Here is a 21,191-nt window from a genome sequence, read left to right as displayed (position 1 = left end):
CGAGGGCCGGGCGGCGGCCGTAAGGCGGGGCCGAGCTGTCGTGACGCGCGCGGGCGGTAGGGTGCGGTGTCCGCGCTGTCCGCTTCACCGGGTGTCATTGGGCTCCGAGGAGCTGCGGCGAGGGCACCGCGGGCGGCTAGGTGTCCGGCACGGCCATGGCAGGAGCGCTGGTGCGGAAGGCGGCGGACTATGTCCGGAGCAAGGACTTCCGGGACTACCTCATGAGGTGACGAGTCCCCCCGGGGCCGGACCCTAGACGCGCAGAGGACTCCGGGCTCCAGAGCGGATGGCGCGCGTGACGAGGGGCGCCGCGGCAGCGGGGCGGGCGGGAGTCCGGTCACTCCTGAGGTGACGAGTCCTCCGGGACCGGACCCTAGACGAGTCCCCCCGGTCGGATCCTGGACCCTCAGAGGACTCCGGGCTCCGGAGCGATGCCGCGCGTGACGAGGGGCTCGGGGCGGGCGGGATTGCAGTCACTCCTGGGTGACGAGTCCCCCGGGGCCGGACCCTGGACGCGCAGAGGACTCCGGGCTTCGGAGCCGATAGCGCGCGTGACGAGCGTCTCGGGGCGAGCGGGATTCCAGTCAGTCCTGAGATGACGAGTCCCCGCGGCCGGACCCTGGACGCTCAGAGGGCTCGGGGCTCCCGAGGCGATGCCGCGCGTGACGAGGGGCGCGGGCAGCGGGGCGGGAGTCCAGTCAGCCGAGCAGGGTTCCGGGGTAGCGGGCCGGCGGCTGGGGGGCCGCGGCGCAGGGGCCTCCGGACAGTGGGGCGCAGGTGGAGCCCCAGTGCGGACGAGCTCTGAGAGCCGGCCGGGTCCGGCGAGTGAGCCCGGGGCTCCGCCTCCCGGCACCTGCCCGGCAGGTGTGCAGCGGGCGGGTGCTGGGAGGGAGCGCCCTGGCGTCGCGCGGGGCAAGCGGAGCGGCGGGAGCCAGGGCTGCTACTCCGCCACAAGGGCACCGAGCCCGCCGGGTCGACTCGTCCTTCGTGTTTCTCAGCTTCAGGAGGTCAGGCGTGGGTGGGAGGGAGTCACATCCAACACGATTTTACAGATGAATATTCTGCCAACCAAGCGCACGCTTTTTTACACGGTGTTTTCCATTGACTCTTGCCAGGTAGAAAGGGCATTGGCGGGATGAAAGGCCTGAAGACACTTTCTGTATTTTATTTCTATCTCTAGCCTTGAGACCCCTGCTTTGTATTTCAAAATATTTAATAAAACTTTAAAGCCGTTTTATATAGTTTATTTGGGGGCTTCCCAGGTGGCGCTAGTGGTGAAGAACCTGCATGCAAAACGTAGTAAAGAGGTAATGACAGCTAAGAATTGTAACCATCCATAGGGTACAGTGTGAAGGCAGCTTCATTTACCAGTAAAAATATATATATATAATTTTTTAAAATTCTGAATCTTATTGCAAATACTGTTTACTTCTAATTTTAAAGATCAGTAGGGTAAGAAAAATAATTTTCTGACATAAATTTGGGATCAAGAACTTGACTCTTGAGTTTTCTAAAAAAAAAAAACAACTTTCTGTATGTATAGGACTGTGGTTAATTAAGATAGATGTTTAGTACTGTGGAGTACAGTGTTTATCAGGTTAATGTGCTGGAAAGTCTGAGCAAAGTAGTCATGTGAGGCTGTGTGCTTAGTCCCTGCAGTTAAGTTTCCCTATGGCTTCAGATACTACCTTAGGTTTTACTGATGTTTTTCCTGTGTATGAGCCTTCCTAATAGTTAAGGACAGCTAAGGATAAAGCTGTATGGTATAATTAAGAATAAAATCTTATCCACATTAGAAATATGCTGATGATCACCTAGAAAGAGTTTGTAGAATATATGTATTTTCAAGGAAGAGAGTTAGCCCCACTTTTCTAAATTTATATTTTTTCAACTAGGTAGGTGTCTGAGAGCCAGGCATTTCAGTTGAATGCTTTGATGTGTGGTCTAGCCTTTTTTCAGAGGTTAAGTTCATGTAGCTTTAATGTTTATATACCTTCTCTAGCATTGCTTTAGTTGTATTAAGCTCTGACTAAATGAGGAAGAGGATTGCAGTGCCCAGAAAGTGCTGCCGGGTTTGGCACCCAGCTAGGATTCCGAAGAATGACCTCAGGCCAAGGGATCCCCAGCAGTCAATCCCAGTGGACTTTAGTTACCCCATCTATGAAATGGGCTTAATCACAATGTTCTGTCTCACTGGGTTGTTGAGAACATTAAACCATGTGAGGGGTGTGAAAATAGTTGGAAACCCCAAATCACTATGTATTTCTATTATATCTTGCTGTCTTTGTAGCAGAAACATTTTTTAAAGTTTCCTGTTATTGGAAAAGTTAAAATCATAAATGTGGATTTTGCTGAACAGAGCTTGAGTCTGTGCACCTGATAACATAGCAAATCCAATCTCCTGACCCCACATCGTGGGGAAGGAAAGTGCCGTGTTTATTGCAGGGTCCCGGCAAGCCAAGAAGGGGCGGATCATGTTCAAAAGACCCAGATTCCCAGATGACTCTCAAGAAAGGATTCTTAAAGACACGAAAGAGCCAGAGTTGCAGGGTGTGTGATCAGCTTGTGGACTTCTGACTGGTGGGTGGTGATGTAACCAGGTGATTTGGGGAATCTCAATGACAACATCTCACATGAGAGTAAAGTAATGCTCAAAATTCTCGAAGCCAGGCTTCAGCAATACGTGAACTGCGAACTTTCAGATGTTCAAGCTGGTTTTAGAAAAGGCAGAGGAACCAGAGATCAAATTACCAACATCCACTGGATCATAGAAAAAGCAAGAGAGTTCCATAAAAACACCTATTTCTGCTTTATTGACTATGCCAAAGCTTTTGACTGTGTAGATCACAATAAACTGTGGAAAATTCTGAAAGAGATGGGAATACCAGACCATCTGACCTGTCTCTTGAGAAACCTGTATGCAGGTCAGGAAGCAACAGTTAGAACTGGACATGGAACAGCACACTGGTTCCAAATAGGAAAAGGAGTACATTAAGGCTGTATATTGTCACCCTGCTTATTTAACTTATATGCAGAGTACATCATGAGAAACGCTGGGCTGGAAGAAGCACAAGCTGGAATCAACTTTGCCCGGAGCAATATCAGTAACCTCAGATATGCAGACGACACCACCCTTATGGCAGAAAGTGAAGAGGAACTAAAAAGTCTCTTGATGAAAGTGAAGGAGGAAATTGAAAAAGTTGGCTTAAAGGTCAACATTCAGAAAACTAAGATCATGGCATCTGGCCCCATCACTTCACGGGAAATAGATGGGGAAAGAGTGTCAGACTTTATTTTTTGGGGCTCCAAAATCACTGCAGATGGTGATTACAGCCATGAGATTAAAAGACGCTTACTCCTTGGAAGGAAAGTTATGACCAACCTAGATAGCATATTTAAAAGCAGAGACATTACTTTGCCAACAAAGGTCTGTCTAGTCAAGGCTATGGTTTTTCCAGTAGTCATGTATGGATGTGAGAGTTGGACAGTGAAGAAAGCTGAGTGCTGAAGAATTGATGCTTTTGAACTGTGGTGTTGGAGAAGACCCTTGGACTGCAAGGAGATCCAGCCAGTCCATCCTAAAGGAGATCAGTCCTGGGTGTTCATTGGAAGGACTGAGGTTGAAGCTGAAACTCCAGTACTTTGGCCACCTCATGCGAAGAGTTGACTCATTGGAAAAGACCCTGATGCTGGGAGGGATTGGGGGCAGGAGGAGAAGGGGATGACAGAGGATGAGATGGTTGGATGGCATCACCAACTCGATGGACATGGGTTTGGGTAGACTCCGGGAATTGGTGATGGACAGGGAGGCCTGGCATACTGCGATTCATGGGGTCACAAAGAGTCGGACACAACTGAGCGACTGAACTGAATGACAACCTCCTAGTTCCAACTTCTTGTGGTAGAAATGTTGTCACCACCCCCACCATCGGTGGGGTCTTTGTTCCTGCAGAACAACTCAAAGGTCTGTGTTAGACTGGTGTGTGTATCCCTTTAGAAGGAGCTAGGACTCTGTTTTGTCGATGAACTATTGTTTATGCTTTCATTACTTTTCTTGCTTACATTTCCTTCTTTCTGTGTTTCCTCACTTTCCCAATTAGTAACTTCCTGAATCTGCCATTGGGAACTTCAGGAAGGCCTTGGAGACTAAAGCCCTTTTCTGTAACAAGAAATAGGGGCATGGAGGGGCTTTTGTACCCAGGAAGGCCCTACAGGGTCCCGCTCACTTTCACGAGGTGTGAAGCTGTGTATTTTGACCTAGAAATACTGTGGATTGAAAGGAGGAAGTGAGTGTCCTACTGGGCTTGTTTTCTCTGCTGTTCTTGGCAGCAGTGGGATCTCATATCAGCCTGCCAGGCAGTGATTGAGGACAGCTTTGAGGACTGGTATCAAAACTCTCATCAGAAGCTCTTTTATTAGCCTTTTCCCCTAGAAAGAAAGACTTCTCTCTCCAGAACTTATTAGAGGGATGTTTCCCCTGTTTGTTCTTCAGTCTTCCTTACAGCCCCTGCTTTGCTTCTGCAAAGGCAAATGAAGCAATAAGAAGACAATTTCATATTCTCATCCAATCAGAAATGGGGTTCTGTGCCTGCTCATCTCATCAGTTCTACATTCTTTGCAATCCTGGACTACTCAAGAGCTCCAGCCTTCTTCTTACAGCCTGCCAAAGGGGTGTAGAGGTTTTCCAAACTAAAAGTTTTCAAACAACTCTACAACAACGTAGAGTTTTAAAGTCATCTTATTAACGACAGAGTTGACGTCTGCAGCAAAAATTTAAATCATGTTTCACATAGATTATAAACTCCTGTCAGTTACATTTTCTGAGTAAGATTGAAATGCCTTTCTTACTGAAGTGAATATTCAAGTGTATTTTAAAATGTTGATTTTTTTTTTTTTTTTTTTTGATCGAGAAACCTGAGTTGAAAGAGCAGGTTCTAACCAAAGGCAGTGTGTGGATTTTGTTTGGATCTGATATGGATGAAAACAGCTCTAAAAGCCATTACTCGGACAACTGGGACATTAAAATAGGGTCTCAGTATTAAAACATTAAGTAATTAGCAATAGTTTTTGTTGTGTGTGATGGCAGTATTATTACACCTAGTATTGAATTTGAATGATAGGTTTGAATCTGAGCCCTGTTGCTTTCCAGCTGTGTAGTCTTGGACAAAGTTCTTAGTTTTTGTGCTTCGGTAGCTGTTTGATGATACAGCCTAGTGCTGTGTATATTTACCAAAGGAAATGTTCTATTTATTTGTATTTTTATGAATGTTCTGTGCTTAGTACCTGGGTTCCTGGTACTCTCCTTTTGGTGCCTTTTAGCTTTCCTTTCCCTGATTTCTTCTTCTTACCTTAGTGAAAATCTTGAATCAAGAACTTTCTGGATCTCTATTCTGATCTGGATCTCTTTTTAAAGAAGAATAAATTATTTCCTCACATACCTTATCAGAGGAAAGCAAAAGAAGATAGCTTTTTTTTTTTTTTTTTTTGGTCCTCTTCTCCTCTTATTCTCCCTCCTGAATTAAGAACAATAAATTAGAAGGAGCAGCTAAGCTTGGAGATAGGACATGTGTTTTGTGGTCTGTCAAGGTCTGTGCATGTTTATACTAGAGATTTATTCCCCTTCCTAGAGGAGTGAATGGATGTGTATGTGCACATATGTGTAGCAGAGGTCTTCTTAAGTAAGCCTAGATCATGAGTGTTAGAAAATCAGTTTATCAGTCAGCATGCTCTTATAAACCCCAGGTAAGTTGGGTGTTTGCAGTGAGTATTCTCCAGTTAGTAAGGTTTTCTATTCTGTTAATTTTAACTTCTAAGCTTCCAGGAGAGCTTTAAAAATTTATACTTAATACCCAAGGGAGAAGTTGCAGGGGAAAACAGAAATCTTTCCAAATAGAATAGAATGTTAGAGCTGAATGGTCCTTCGACATCAGATGGTCCATCGCTTCACTGGCCATATGGGAAAACTAAGATCCAAACCATGCAGAAAAGTTAAGATGTTGAGACTCTCTGGACGCCAAGCTTGTAAAGCCAAAACAGGAATGTCTATTTAAGATTTGAAGGGAAATATTTATGCACAAAAATGGTTTTGAAAAGAAGGTTTCAGTACTTTCTTTGGACCTCCTTTTCCTGTGTATGTCTCCCTTGTCTGCCACAAGCTTCCATATCCTGCCCTTGGCTTTACTTCCCTGTCATGTAAATGACCTTCAAACACTTTCTGAGGCTGAATGTTGAAGCAGAACTGGCCACAAGAGTCTCTTTTCTGCCTTCCAGTTCAGTTTTGACCAGTTGAATATCACACATTCTGATTTTTAAAAACTCCCTGATTTTAACTTGAAGTAGAAAATCAGGTAAAAGTTGGTGAGAATAAGTGAAATGGTAGTCACCATTTTCAGCCTCTAAGAGAAGTGCGGTCTAGAATATCTCAGAATCTTACTCTACTCTCAGGATCGATATAGACAGACTGTGCTTGGATCCTTTTAGTACTGTATAAGCAAGTTATAAATTGCCTAAATTACCCAGAGCACTTGCAGAGAAAGCTAACAATTACTGTCAGTAATTTTGGGAAAAGAAGAAACAAACTGGCAGTGCCCAGGAGACTTTGTGAAAATAAAAATGGGTGTAGAAGAAACCTGGAACCAAACAAACAGTATTCCAAACTAAGGAGAAAAAGAAGATAAAAGTTTATTCAGGGGGGTCCTGTTCTTCCTCCTCTATCACCTCCATCATCATTCTTCTTCTTTTTTTTTTTTTTTTTTAATTATTTATTTTGCTGTGCCAGATCTTTAGTTGGGGCAGGTGGGATCTTAGTTGGGGCAGATGGGATTTCATTCCCTGACCAGGGATCAAACCTGGGGCCCCCTGCATTGGGAGTGCAGAGTCTTAGCCACTGGACCACCAGGGAAGTCCCGCCATCAACATTCTTACCTGGTTTCTCCTTCATGAAAATTCAAGGTCAAGTTGAACTAAGAAAGCCTGTATCTGTTTCAAGGTTTTTTAACCTTCGCCAAAGTAAAGGCAGCATCCCTAGTGGAGAGAGCGCCGAGGGTGTTCTGCACACGGTTTTACATTCCTGTCCCCAGGTGTAGTTTCTGTTGCTTTTAGGTTTATCTTTCTTTAGAACAGATACTCATACATACTGGGAAACTTTTCTTTTCTAGTTTGGCCCTGCGCCAATGTGCTTTTTAGATTTTTTTGACTGAAGTTGACTCACGTTTTAGACAACGCTGACACAGAATTAAGAGACGTTGAGTTGCGGATTTTTGTATTTCCCCGGGGATGTTAGAACAGTTTTATTCTCAAGGTCCTTTTATAATCATTAAACCACTATTAAAGTGATATGATCAACATTATTTTTTGATCGGTTTCACGTAGGACTTTTGTACTGAGCAGGGAATGGTGGCAGAAATTAATTCCTCCTTCACGTTCCTCTATAATCTGCCCTAAGGTCACCTGTTGTAAAATAGGGTAGAGTTTGAACTATTGTACAATCCAAGGTTAGAGTTCTGAATTGAAAACTAAATTATCAAGTTGACATTTTGGATTTTAAGAACTATATTTTGAAATATTTTTGAAATAATTTGTAGGAAACAAACAAAACAGCTATTGGTCATTGATCAGTGAATAAAAGGCCTGTGTTCAGACCCTGAACAGAGAGCAACCCCAGAAGTGACTGCGGCCTGTAAACTGCAGGACCCTGCCCTGACCGGGTCAGGACGCTGCCCCCTGTAAAGCCCTGTGCTCAGCTGGGACCAGCTTGTTCCACAGTGGAAACGTCATCTGTTAGAACAGCTCACTTACCTTTGAAAGACGGGCTCTTTCTAGGCTGGTTGTATTTCATAATGGGATCTATTTGAAGTGTATTATTAGCACCTTTAGCAAGTACTTTCATGCTGGAAATTAGAACCTCCTTGAGCCCTAACTCGAAGCAACTAGAGGAAGGACTTCCCTGGTGATTCAGTGGTTGAGACCCTGCTTCCAGTGCAGGGTGCAGGGTGCAGGTTTAATCCCTGGCTGGGGGGAATCATGCGACATGACCAAAAATAAAAGAACACGATGAGTTCTTTGGACGTGACTGTGTGTATAAAGATTTTTATCGTTTTATTCCAGTGATTCTTTCAGTAGCTGTGCTTTAATAAGTTTGCCTTAACAGAACTATTCAGCTATATCCTGAAAAGAAGAACTGCCATTTCAGCAATAAAAGTAACTCGACGTATTTCTGAATGGCATTAGTTTTAACATTCAGGAAAACAGTTCACTTAACATTAAAAGATTTTTCTCTTCATTCAGCAAACATTGTTTGAATGCCTTATGAATGCTGGGTATCACTTGGACCAGAGTTTCAGTCATGAACGAAATATAGAATTACACACCTATTTTTAGGGGCTTATGTTCTGGTGATAGCCTGTTAGTCAGTAAGAATGGAAAGTTCGTTGCGGATAAAATTCTGCAGCACTGTGCTTCTGTCCAGCTAGTTGTTTTCAAAGAAATGCTCCCTTGAAGCCCATGCTGTCCAGTCTGAGAGCCCCCAGCCCCAAATGGCCACAGAGCTCGTGGAGGGTGGCCAGTCCAGGCTGAGGTGTTCCGGGAGTGTTGGCGCCCACTGGATCTCAGAGACAGAGCCAAAAAAGAATATAAAATGCCTCATTGTGAGGTGGTTCTTGATTACATGTCCAAATTAAAATATTTTGAAACATTGGAATAAATAAATAAGGTTAACTCCTGTTTTTCATTTTTGTTAACATAGCTTCTAGAAATCTTTAACTTCCTTGTGTGGCTTCTGTGTGTGACTTGCATTGTATTCCTATTGAATAGCCTGGCTTTAAGGATTAAGTTTGTTTTTGATAAAATTAAGGTTTACTTTCATTAGGTCAAGGTTATTGTTAGAAACATCACTAAATCATCTTTTTTAAAAATGTGCTGCTTGTGTTATGATTCTGTTACTGAGATGTGGACATGTGTGATTTTAAAGAAACTGAAATGTTTCAAAGCATCTGATTTTTTTTTTTTCCTTCCCTATGTCTCTCCTGTCCGAACCTCGGCGGCTCCTCATAAAACAGTACGGTAAGAGCCTATCTCTCCTTCACTTGAGGCTTCTGCAGACTTTGTGCAGTAGCAGAGTTATGCACAGGAAATAGCACATCCTGCCTCCGTCCTGCGGGCCTCGGGTCCTCAGGGTCCCCTCTGGACGCTGACTTCCCTGGAGGACCAGCGCACTGACCAGCAGCTATCTGACAGCACAGGCCAGACGTTATTCCAGAGCAGGGAGGTGACAGCTGGAACCTTGTACTGGATAGAAAAGATGTATTCTGCGGTTAGATGATTTCGTAACTAGTGTTGAAATTATATTTACCCTTTATGTTCTTTTTAAGAAATGTATCTTAAGTATATCTCAGAGCTTATAACCATAAGTGTATATATAGCCCTTGACTTGCAGAACCCTGTGTCATAACCCTACACTCAGGCCAGTGAGACTGTGAGCCCTGTCATGTGACCGGAAGTCCCCGGCCTGCCCAAGGTTTCAGATTCACGCCAAGGCCTCTGCTATCTGCCACAGCTGTGATGCAGACACCTGGTATGGCCAAGCCCCACAGGGAGCCGTGTGCGTGATGTGTAGATCCAGAGGCCGCTGAGCAAAGCAGAGTGATGGGAAACAGTTAAACAGCAGGTGATGGGAATAGACTGACGTGGTCAAAAAAGGCGGAGAAGAAGATGATGTGGGATAAAGTGAGGGGCCACAAGGGAAGGACAGGTCCCTTCCTGAAGTAAGCAGGTGAGGAGGGGGAGACACTGTGTCACCGGAGGTCTGGAGGGTGAGGAAGAAGGGAAACGGCCAGCCCTCATGTCAGAACCAGCAAAGTTTCAGCCGTGTGTGTCTCAGACCGAATCCAGTCTGAAAGCAGGGCTCATTAGCTACCCCAGCACCTCAGAGCTTCTGCGCACCAGCTGTGCCTAAGTTACAGGGTCCATAACTCAGACGTGGACGCCACGGGTCTCGGCATGCTGGCCTCAGGACAGCTGTGATACTGGATGGCTTCTCAAGGCACAGCCTCATGCTTGCATTAAGCACATCGTGCAAACATTTCAAAATATTAGATCATGACAAAGGTAATTCTCATCTTTTTTTTTTTTTTTTTGCATTTTCCTTTCTCATTATTAGGAGGTTTTGAATTTTAATGACTCTTGGTCAGTATTAAAAATGCAGATATAGAAATGTATTCTGCAGTCTAAACTTATCTTAAATACTCTGATAGGCAGAAATAAAGCACTGCTTAATGTTCTGATAACCAAAAAGGGTCTTTAGCCAATGATGTGTGGTTTCCTTTATATTTTACTTTGATTTTTTTTGGCTGTGCCATGTAGCTTATGGGAATCTTAGTTCCCCAGCCAGGGGTCAGACCCTGGCCTCGGCAGTGAGCGTACTGAGTCCTAACCGCTGGTGCCAGGGACTCCCGCCTTCATACTTTCAAGTATTATTTGCAAGTTGTGCATAACTAAAACAAGTTTTAATTTAATAGGAAAAGTCCCTGAACTTATTTCAGCCTCAGAAATTAAATTAAATTGGCTGTCACTGCTGTTCAACATGGACAACTAAGTTTTGGTGTCCTGTGATGTCTGTGATTATAGGTAAGAAACAGCTGGTCCATTTTCTAAATATAGGTTGCTACTATTATTTTAAAAGTATTTTTCAATCTTTATTTCATACTATCTGAGGTTCCAAGTATAGATTTTTTGGTTCTCTGATCTGAATATGATCATATGAACTGAAAGCAGTTTCTTCCCTTTCTTCGTTATTTTCTTCAGAAAAAGTATCCAATTTAGGGTCTGTATTTTAAGAGATCCTGACACATATCTTAATGAAAACTTAAAAAAGAAGTTCTGATAGATTTAAACATTGCAGAAAATAGCTCTAACAAGGTTTAAGTTAAGTTGTGGCAAGATTGAATTATGCAAGAAGTTAATCTCATTTGAAAATTCTCTAAATGAGATAGTCAGAGATTACTTAACTGTCATCTGGATGTTAGCAGGGACCTTGGTGAAGTGCCTGCTCCCTTCAGTTTGGGGTCTCACCTGTGAGAACTGCTGATTCACAGGCCAGCACTTGCACAACCCAGCACCTGCCTGCCTGGTGACCTTCCAGTGGTGACCCGCACAGTTCACGTTACCATCTAAGGTAGTAGAAGTTGCAGCTGTTCATGGCTCCATCTTCACTTTTCCTCTTCTTTCTCCCCTCATTTTTTATAGCACTTTTGGGGCCCAGTAGCCAACTGGGGTCTTCCCATCGCCGCCATCAATGACATGAAGAAGTCCCCAGAGATTATCAGTGGGCGGATGACATTTGGTAAGGATGCAGATGTGAATAACTGGGAGGATTTTTATGTATAATTATAGCATGATATGGCTCCTGCGTACATTTCATGTTTGTCGCCCCAGAAACTGCAGTCACCGTTAGAAGGTACCACAAAGAGCCTGCTGGCATCGAGAGACCTTACGTCGCACAGCAAGGGAGAAACTGGGCTACTGTGTTTAAGTATTTGTTAGGGTCCTGTCTGCCTTTCAGATTTAGTACCTCCAGTTAAAGAGTGTGTCCTCTTGAGCATTATTCAGAAAAAGTATCTTTAAGTTTACTTGAAACTCTAATATTTGACCGTAAAAGATGTTGAGGGGATTAAAGGGCAGTTCTTTCAGATAATGGACTATAAACAACTCTAGGGGAAAGAAAAGGAGGTCAGAACTGATGTCTGTGCACTGACTTTCATGAATAGCAGAGTCCCCAGCAACGGGGCCGACCAGCTCATGAGTCTCCCGTTTGCGGAAGCATGTAAAGGCTGTAGCAGCAGAGGCAGTTGGCCCAGCGGCCCTTGATCTTGGCGGCTGTCAGTCACTGTCTGTCTTGCATGTCCTGACAGCCCTCTGCTGTTACTCCCTCACGTTCATGAGATTCGCCTACAAGGTGCAGCCTCGGAACTGGCTCCTGTTTGCCTGCCACGCCACCAACGAAGTAGCACAGCTCATCCAGGGAGGACGGCTGATCCGGCACGAGTGAGCAGACCCCTCCCACCCTTTGTGTTTGGAGGAGCTGGGCGGAGTGGAGCAGAAACCTCTAGGGTGTGGGTGTGGACTGAAGTGCTTCTGTCAAGTCAGCTGGGGAGACTTGATTCAGAGCAAAAATATGCCGAGAATTTGAAACAGTGATCGGGCAGTTAATACAGCACAGTGAAAAGTCACTGATTAAAACAGGAACGTTGGCATGAAGTAGGAGATCACTGTTTCTGTCAAATCCTGACTTGAAATAAGTGTTATATCAAGCTCTCCATGACCTTTCTTAAAGCCCTCCTGACCTTTGAGGCTGGTGGAGAGGTCATTTCCTCACCGGGTTTTGCCTTATGCTTCTTCCTAGGATGTCTAAAAAGGCGTCAGCCTAACAATAGGAGATGAAGAACCGGCCTTTGAAGGGACTGCATCGCCAGCTGCCGTTGCCGTGTCATGGATTCCACCATCATGAATAGTCTTGCTGAGGAAAATATGCGGAATGCTATTTTTACTAATCAGACTATTTTTCTAGACATAGCAGAGTCCGTAAACCAACTCTCTGCTGCCTTACGAGTACTGAATATTTTCCTTCTCTTCAGAAAGAGTAGCACAAATATGCAATCAAGTTAATAATTCTCAATGAAGGTTTTATCTGCAGTAATATGTGTATTATCTATTAGAATATACTTAATGAAAAACTGAAGAGAACACAATTTGTAACCATTAGCATTTAAGTACTCCGAAGTCGTGTCCTTTAACGACCATGACCCAGCCGACAGCTGGCCGCACACCCAAAGCACATTGCCAGTGTTTGGGAAGCTGTTTGTACTTCCGTGCAGTGTGTATATTGAAATGCTGTAAATTAATGGCAATAAATGATTTAAATATTTGTCAAATAAGTATGATTGAATACCTTGCTGTGTTTGTTAAGAAACTGAAGAACTGTATCCCAGAAAGGACACTCACAGGTGAAAACTGGATCCCTGAAAGTGGGTGAGCCGTCCGGGGCAGTGACAGGCCAGGCCCTGCTTCTGGAGGGCGCCCCCGTCCCCGCTGCTCATACTGCCCTCTGCCTTGTGGGCAGGCAACGGGAAGTGAGTGCCCCCGGGCCTGCACCTGGACCCTGCTGAGGTGTCCTGGGCTCGGTGCCCCTTCCCCAGGCCGGCCACCTCACACCTGTGCCGTTTGCAGGGACGCCGTGGGGACTGCAGCCCCCAGCATGCATCGACAACTCGGCCAGCGCCGTGCGGGGCACCGGGAGGGGCGGCTGACCTCGGGCAGGGGCGGCCCCGAGGAGCCTGTCCTGACTCCTCCGTCAGCAGAAGTGTTCCTGGGGCTTCTAACGCTCCCCAGTGGGCGGGAGCGGGTTCTCTGTGCTCTGGTGGGAATGGACGAGGGAGGCAGACGGACAGAGGGGTCCGCAGGCTCTGCATCCTCTCTTCTCAGCCTCCCTGTCCCCGTTGAACCATTTCTGTGCCTTACTTCCCTTCGAAGGTGCCGAACAATTGACAAGGCACGCTCACGTAGGTTCTCATCTGAGCAACGCCCAGCGGACAGGGTGGGGCGAGGGGGCAGCGGGCCTGTGTGACTGGGGCCTCCTGCCTCCAGGCTGCATCCGCCAGAGACGGGGGACGGGGACAAGCCCTTCCTCCTCCGTCAGGTTCCTGCCTGCAGGTGAGGGTGGTTGAAAGGAACTTTCGATCAGAGCCTAGATGGAATTCATTAAAACAGTGCCTTCTGCCTGATCAGTCCCACAAGTAACAGGACTTGTAGGCAATGCAAACCATCCAGGTGCATATAAAAGAGCCCCACAGCCTGTCCCGTCCGGAGCCACCCCTGTTAGCCTGTGGCTTTGGGTCCTCCCCTCCCCCTTGCACCTTGGAGAACCCATGCTACCCGTCTCTAGTGCCAGCAAGGAGCCCGCGAAGCTCAAGGTGTCAGTCGGGAGATGGTCGCTTCCCTGCCCCAGCCGTGGCTTCCCTGAGACGCCGTCACACCCGGGGCGCCTGGTGAGGAAGTGCGGGCAGGCCGGCAGGGCCACTTCCGCCCTGAGGGGACACGGGCGAGCAGGGTGTGTGCAGGGCACAGGGCTCGGGGAAGGCGCCCACGTCAGAGCGGCTGCTGAGGGGCCCCGGAGGCCAGCTTCCCGACGGGGTCTCCCGCCGCCCTCAGCTCCCCCTTCTCTGCACAGAGTCCCGGCAAGGACACAGGCCAGGACCCCAGAGGAACGAGAAGAGGTTCGGGTACAGCGTTCCTGGCTGGAATCTGACTCCTAAGTCCCTTCAGCGTCAGCACCAGCAGGATAGCTGTGTCCCAGAACCAGAGTTATTCTCTTAAAGGTTCTCGGTTCCTTTAAAATGACCGGTGAATCATTAGCAGAAAGGACACTTAGAACAAGCAGGCATTCCGATTGTAAGCGGAAGTCTCACCAAAGAGACTGGTATCAAATGGTATTAAAACTTCCTTCTCCCAGCAGGCTGGACGGGAACCCTCCTGGGAGCATGGACCCCCCGGCTCTGTGCTCCTCCTGTGAGCGTACCAAGCCTTGTCTTGGGGTGACAGGAGAAGTGAGTTGTCCCAGAACGTGGTGGCTATGTGACCTGCCCTCCTGGCGCGGTGCCAGCTTCCTGCAGGTGTCCTCAGGGCACCGCACCTGGGTATTGGGCAGTGTCCGTAGAGAGCACCAAGCCAACATAAATGTGTAAATACATTAACCATGTGCATATATACGGATACATACACAGTAATAACAAGGCTGCTGCTGCTGAGTCACTTCAGTCGTGTCCGACCCTGTGCGACCCCATAGACGACAGCCCACCAGGCTCCCCCGTCCCTGGGACTCTCCAGGCAAGAACACTGGAGTGGGTTGCCATTTCCTTCTCCAATGCATGAAAGTGAAAAGTGAAAGTGAAGTCGCTCAGTTGTGTCCGACTCTTGCAACCCCATGGACGGCAGCCCACCAGGCTCCTCCGTCCATGGGATTTTCCAGGCAAGAGTACTGGAGTGGGGTGCCATTGCCTTCTCCAATAACAATGGCAGTAACAACTAAAACAGGAAAACACAGGGATCAGTTTGGTGCAAATGTGATTACTCTAAAAGCCCAATTGAGCAGGACCGGATGGGCCTTTGGGGTGGACCCCTCCCCCAGGACCTCCACTGAGCCCCCCTCTGAAGCCCCCAGATGACAGGTCTGGTGCTCATTCCTGCGCTATCTCACGGATGCTAAACCCTCACCAAACGGAAGAAGTCAACTACTTGAGGACTGAGAGGACATGGTCCCCCAGACATATTGGCACCTGAGGATTGATCATGTGAACACCTGACCCCTCCCTGTGATCCCCCATCAACCAATCAGAGAGCAGATCACACTCCCTGGGACCCCCTTCCTCACCTGGCCTGGAAACACGCTTTGCTGAAACCGCGGGGAGCTGGGCTGTGTGGGGCACCAGCTGTCCAGACTCCTTGCTCCGGCGCCTGCAGTAAACACCACCCTTTCCTTCCCCACAGCCCAGGGTCAGTGCGTTGGCTTTCCTGAGTGGGCGAGGAGACCCAAGTTTGGGTTGGTAGTGTCAACTACAAATTGGCACTTACCAAGAGCATCGCCAATGACTGAACACCAAAGGCCTTTGCCATCTGCCTCTACGGGGACTGAGCCCCGTGCTACGATAGCTGGTGACCTTCACCACCCCCTGAGGGAGTTCAGGGTGGAGTGAGGCCCTCTGTGCTCCAGGGGATCTGGTGGGACAGGTCTTTAGATAGCTGGATGTTTTTAGGAACAGGTTTTATGATCTCAATCCTTGTATCACCTCATACCTAGAGAAGCACTAAATCCCTTCATGGTGACATCAGACCCTCATGACTAACAAAACACCTTTGGTAAAATGAATGCTTCATGGTAGTGAACTCCCCCTTCACCAAAACCTTATATATTGACTTTCCCCCACTGCCGCTTTGGAGCAGTCTCTCAGAGCTCTCTGAGATGCTGCCTCCCAGGCTCATTTTGCCCCAAATAAAACGTAACTCACAACTCTCAAGTTGTACATCTTTTTTTAGTTGACAGTAGCAACACATTTTCGATTTTTTAAACTACCACATGTAACGGTCTATCTAAAATTAATACTGAAAGTGAAAAGTGAAGTCGTGTCCAACTCTCTGCGACCCCATGGACAGTATAGTCCACCAGGCTCCTCCATCCTTGGGATTTTCCAGGCAAGAGTACTGGAGTGGGTTGCCATTTCCTCCTCCAGGGGATCTTCCCGACACAGGGATTGAACCCGAGTCTGCCTCATTGCAGGCAAACGCTTTATTATCTGAGCCACCAGGGAAATACTATTCCAGGGCTCAAAATGTTTTCCATTTCAAATAATAAAATGCGGGGTTCAAAGCCAGCGCTGTGACACTTCCGTGATGAATGACGTCGACTGTCATGTGTCAAAGGGCCACGGCGGCTTCAGCCACAGGACACGTCCTTCCTCTGACGGGTCACGGGGCAGAGGTGGCTGCCGTGACGAGTGTCCTGCGCTGCCCTGGGCTGGACCCACACGTCCCTGGGCACAGACGTGGCGGCCGGGAAATGCACAGGCCCCTTCGGTGACCTTCCTCCCACCTTGCCGGCCACGCCCCACACCTCCTGCAAAGGCTGCTCCCACCCACCAAAGGGCCACTCAGGACCTCCGGCCGGGCTCAGGGACTGTGCCTTCCTAGGTTTTCGTCCAGGACGTCTCAGCCATCTTCTCGGATTTGTTTGTGCGGCTGGGGGAGGGGGGAGGTTGGCCGAGGGTATCCAAAACACGAGCTGTCACACTGAGGTCCCGACACCGGACGCTACATCGCTACATTGGAGCGCTTCCGCGGCGGGTCCTTGTCTCAGAAGAACTCGGTTTTCAGGCCCAGGAGTGAGCGGAGGGAGTCACACGAGGTGTCTGTTGCCGAGGCAGGGCCGTGGCCTTGGAGCTGTGGGGAGCGAGGAGGGCGGAGGCTGGCCTGGGGGGGAGGTGGCACCAGCCCCAGGGGTTGGCCAGGGGGCTCCCGGGATCATGGTGGTCTGCTGGTGGGGGTAACAGAAACCTCAGAAAAGCCGCGCGAGCACGAGCCGTTCCCTGACAGCTTTCCTAGGGAAGATGCCCTCAAACCCAGGATCGCCTTGCCAACAGGCGCCCTGCGCTGGTGTTCCTTCCGTGACTTGTCTGTGTTCCTGACGGAGCCGGCCCTGAGCCCCCTCAGCTGCTCTCAAGGTCCGCCGAGGCCGACCCAGACAGTATTTCAGCCCCGGCCAGTGACTCGTACCTAGGCAGTCACAAGGGCAGCTGGACAGTGGCTTTCTCTGTCTAGTTATCAGAGCTTTACTATAAGGTAGAGCTTTATTCCATTAACCAAACTCTTCACTTACACCTGGACATGGGCCCCACTGAAGAGCCAGGATAAACTCTCAACTCTTTCCTTTTCTGCCAATTTTTCAAGTATAATTGGTTCAATAGCTATTTCAGTTGTAACAGATTATTTTGAAATATTTTTTCCGGTGTTTTCCCTTTTGAGCAGAGCCGACTCAGGAACTGTCACAGACTGAATGTTTTTGTCAATGATGTTCACTGTTTTCGGCTCAAAGGTCATCACTTTGGCCTCTGCGAGCCCCTGCCCGGGTCTCTCTGCTTTGATCGCACTGGGTCCGGCACGAGAGCCCCCGACTGCCCGGCCCCACCGTGAAGACCCTGCTCCTCGGGTGGGGAGTGTCAGTACCCCACATGCCAGCCCGGCTCCCTCCTGCGGCCCGAGGCGCAGGGTGTCTTGGCCAGTTCAGCCCACAGCACTCAAAAGGACTTTAAAAAAATCATGCGCTCACACTGATATTTCCCTGTCAATTCTTGTAGAGTTCAGTTCAGTTCAGTTCAGTCACTCAGTCGTGTCCGACTCTTTGCGACCCCATGAACCGCAGCACGCCAGGCCTCCCTGTCCATCACCAACTCCCGGAGTTCACTCAAACTCAAGTCCATGAGTCGGTGATGCCATCCAGCCATCTCATCCTCTGTCACCCCCTTCTCCTCCTGCCCTCAATCTTTCCCAGCATCAGGGTCTTTTCCAATGAGTCAGCTCTTCACGTCAGATGGCCAAAGTACTGGAGTTTCAGATTCAACATCAGTCCATCCAACGAACATTCAGGACTGATTTCCTTTAGGATGGACTGGCTGGATCTCCTTGCAGTCCAAGAGACTCTCAAGAGTCTTCTCCAACACCACTGTTCAAAAACATCAATTCTTTGGTGCTCAGCCTTCTTTGTGGTCCAACTCTCAACATCCATACATGACCACTGGAAAAACTATAGCCTTGACTAGAGGGACCTTTGTTGGCAATGTTATGTCTCTGCTTTTTAATATGCTATCTAGGTTGGTCATAACTTTTCTTCCAAGGAGTAACATCTTTTTATTTCATGGCTGCAGTCACCAGCTGCAGTGATTTTGGAGCCCTCCAAAATAAAGTCTGTCACTGTTTCCACCGTTTCCCCATCTTTTTGCCATGAAGTGATGGGACTGGGTGATATGATCTTAGTTTTCTGAATGTTGAATTTTAAGCCAACTTTTTCACTCTCCTCTTTCACTTTCATCAAGAGGCTCTTTAGTTCTTCTTTGCTTTCGGCCATAAGGGTGGTGTCCTCTGCATATCTGAGGTTATTGATATTTCTCCCAGCAATCTTGATTCCAGCTTGTGCTTCCTCCAGCCCAGCATTTCTCATGATGCTCTGCATATAAACTAAATAAGAATGGTGACAATATACAGCCTTTTCCTATTTGAAACCAGTCTGTTTTTCCATGTCCAGTTCTAACTGTTGCTTCCTGACCTGCATACAGTTTCTCCAGAGGCAAGTCAGGTCAGTACTTGTAGAGTACTTCTACTTAATTTCTTTCATTTTTGTAATCAAATCGTTTATACCAAATTGCATTATTTCTAACACAAGCATTTCATTCCTTACTTGCTTTACCCAACAATATAAAAATAGTTTCTCAATCATTCCATTGTTACAGCAAACGGTGGAACTACTGAATGCAAGCTTGGCAATTGCCCTTGTTCTTTGTCCTTGGAACGCACATCCTCAATATGTAAGTTCCAAGGAAGAGTTCTAAATTCACTGGAGACAGTCTTTTCTCTCCACTACATGAACACTTGGCCAATGTAGAGTTCAGCACAGGTGTTTGCATTCATTTTCAGTGCGAAGGCTTTTGCATTCCAGTAGCTGGTAGTTCTTAGAAGGGGAAGCTCTAGGCTCGTGTTCCCAGTACAGAAAACTGGAAATCAGGCCAAGAATCACACGACCGTCCGGGCACTTCAGTATCTATGATCTCGTCAATTCTTCAGTGTAGACGGTGAGGTCTGTCTACACTCATGGGTTCTGGCTAAACAAATCAACTCTCCCTTTTGGTATTTAGCTTCTAGTAATATTACAACCTAGAGAGTTTATTTTAACTTTTTTTTTTTTTTTTTGGCAAAGAGCGGGCTTCTCATTGCCATGGTTTCTCTTGCTGCGGTGCACTTACTTGCTCCGTGGCATATGGACTCTTTCTGGATTAAGGATCGAATCTACGTCCCCCACACTGGCTGGTGGATTCTTAACCGCTGGACCACCAGGGAAGTCCAGTTTAATTTTTTAATTTTGTTCTGATAGGCAAGATTTATCTTGTACCCTTTTTGAGTTATCACCATTCTATTTAAATAAAAATAATAGAATTGACTCATTGGAAAAGACCCTGATGCTGGGAAAGATTGAAGGCGGGAGGAGAAGGGGATGACAGAGGATGAGATGGTTGGATGGCATCATCGACTCCATGGACATGAGTTTGAGTAAGCTCCGGGAGTTGGACAGGTGATGGACAGGGAGGCCTGGTGTGCTGCAGTCCATGGGGTCGCAAAGAGTCGGACAGGACCGAACGACTGAACTGAGCTGAACCAAATTTTCTGCATACTAGGCTCTGTATTTTCACACCAAGGTTTACGTTGCACACACTCACATCATTGTCAGCTAATATCCTGTAGACCTTGTGCAGTCCATTTACTTTTCTTGTAGGCAGAGTTTGAGAAGATAGATGGTCTCAAGATTCCATAGGATAGGGACTTCCCTGGTGGTCCAGGGACTAAGACTGTGTTGCCAATGCAGGGGGCCTGGGTTTGCTCCCTGGTCAGGGAACTGGATCCCACAGCCACAGCTGAGTTCGCATTCTGCAACTAAGACCTGCTGCAGCCAAACAAATAAAATATTTTTTTATTGAAAAGATTCCACAGGATAAGCAAAAACAACATGTGTAAAAGAAAGTTCTCGCGCTCTCTCTCTCTCTCTCTCGGATCTGAAATCCTCTGTTCATTCAGAAGTCAAAGTGCAAGTTTTGCTTCCTGTTTATATTTTCCAGGCTTCCCTCGTGGCTCACTGGGTAAAGAATCCACCTGCAATGCAGGAGACACAAGAGACACGGGCTCAATCCCTGGGTCAGGAAGATCCCCTGGAGTAGAAGAAAATGGCAACCCACTCCAGTATTCTTGCCTGGAAAATTCCATGGACAGAGGAGCCTGGCAGGCTATGGTCCATGGGGTCACAAAGAGTCAGACACAACTGAAGCAACTGAGTTTGCATACACCCATATGCAATAATCAAGCATAATAATCTAGCATAATCAAATACCCCCTAAGTAGTTCACCCACCTCAAACCTTATAGTGACTGTAGTTAGGTACTTAGAAATACAAACAAAACCCCAAGAGTTCTCTGACCACATTTGCTTAATTTGTAACTGTAGCACCACTCTTGGCACAGTTTTTGCCAAGAGTCAGGGTAAAGGTCAGAATGAGACGGATGGAAGGCCAGCGCGTGCTGCAGTGAATTTCATTGAATTTCATTGCAGTGTCTTTGCTTCTGGCCAAGACCGAGAGCAGAGCAAGGGGTGAAGCTGTTAAAACAGGCTCCCGACACCAGCCCTGGGCCTGCCAACGTCCGTCCTAGGTGTTTGGAAACCAGTGGTGGAGATGCAACACGACGGTGTAGATGATAACAACAGTCTACAGTGCGTGGATCCAGTCTTTCCAGTTTTGCTTCATTTAAACACAACCGCATTCCCCTTTCTTCTGAAAGCCTTTCTAATTAAGAATTACATGAAAAAAAAAAAAGAATTACATGACCTCATAG

At 47.3% G+C, this 21,191-nt stretch overlaps 1 protein-coding gene and 1 non-coding gene across 2 annotated transcripts; one reads left to right on the top strand and one right to left on the bottom strand.

The window, feature by feature from the left end:
- Positions 1-25: 25 nt before the first annotated feature.
- On the top strand, positions 26-12,929 carry MPC1 (mitochondrial pyruvate carrier 1). The gene is made up of 5 exons (XM_061129996.1): positions 26-226; positions 1,573-1,576; positions 11,242-11,338; positions 11,907-12,039; positions 12,398-12,929. Exons 1-5 carry the CDS (start codon positions 156-158, stop codon positions 12,420-12,422), a joined length of 330 nt encoding a protein of 109 aa, XP_060985979.1. The 5' UTR covers positions 26-155; the 3' UTR covers positions 12,423-12,929.
- On the bottom strand, positions 6,828-6,901 carry TRNAG-CCC (transfer RNA glycine (anticodon CCC)). Its single transcript has one exon. It is a non-coding gene; the product is annotated as a tRNA-Gly (tRNA).
- Positions 12,930-21,191: the final 8,262 nt, after the last annotated feature.

Source organism: Dama dama, chromosome 26, assembly GCF_033118175.1.
Source record: "Dama dama isolate Ldn47 chromosome 26, ASM3311817v1, whole genome shotgun sequence".
NCBI classification, from domain to species: domain Eukaryota; kingdom Metazoa; phylum Chordata; class Mammalia; order Artiodactyla; family Cervidae; genus Dama; species Dama dama.
Note: the sequence above shows the minus strand (reverse complement) of the source record. Positions and strands in the feature narration are given on the sequence as shown.

Coding starts and splice junctions, on each gene's coding strand:
- MPC1 (XM_061129996.1), top strand. CDS start 156: ATGGCAGGAGCGCTGGTGCGGAAGGCGGCGGACTATGTCCGGAGCAAG. Junction 11,339..11,906: donor CAGTGGGCGGATGACATTTG/GTAAGGATGCAG, acceptor ATGTCCTGACAG/CCCTCTGCTGTTACTCCCTC. Junction 12,040..12,397: donor GGACGGCTGATCCGGCACGA/GTGAGCAGACCC, acceptor GCTTCTTCCTAG/GATGTCTAAAAAGGCGTCAG.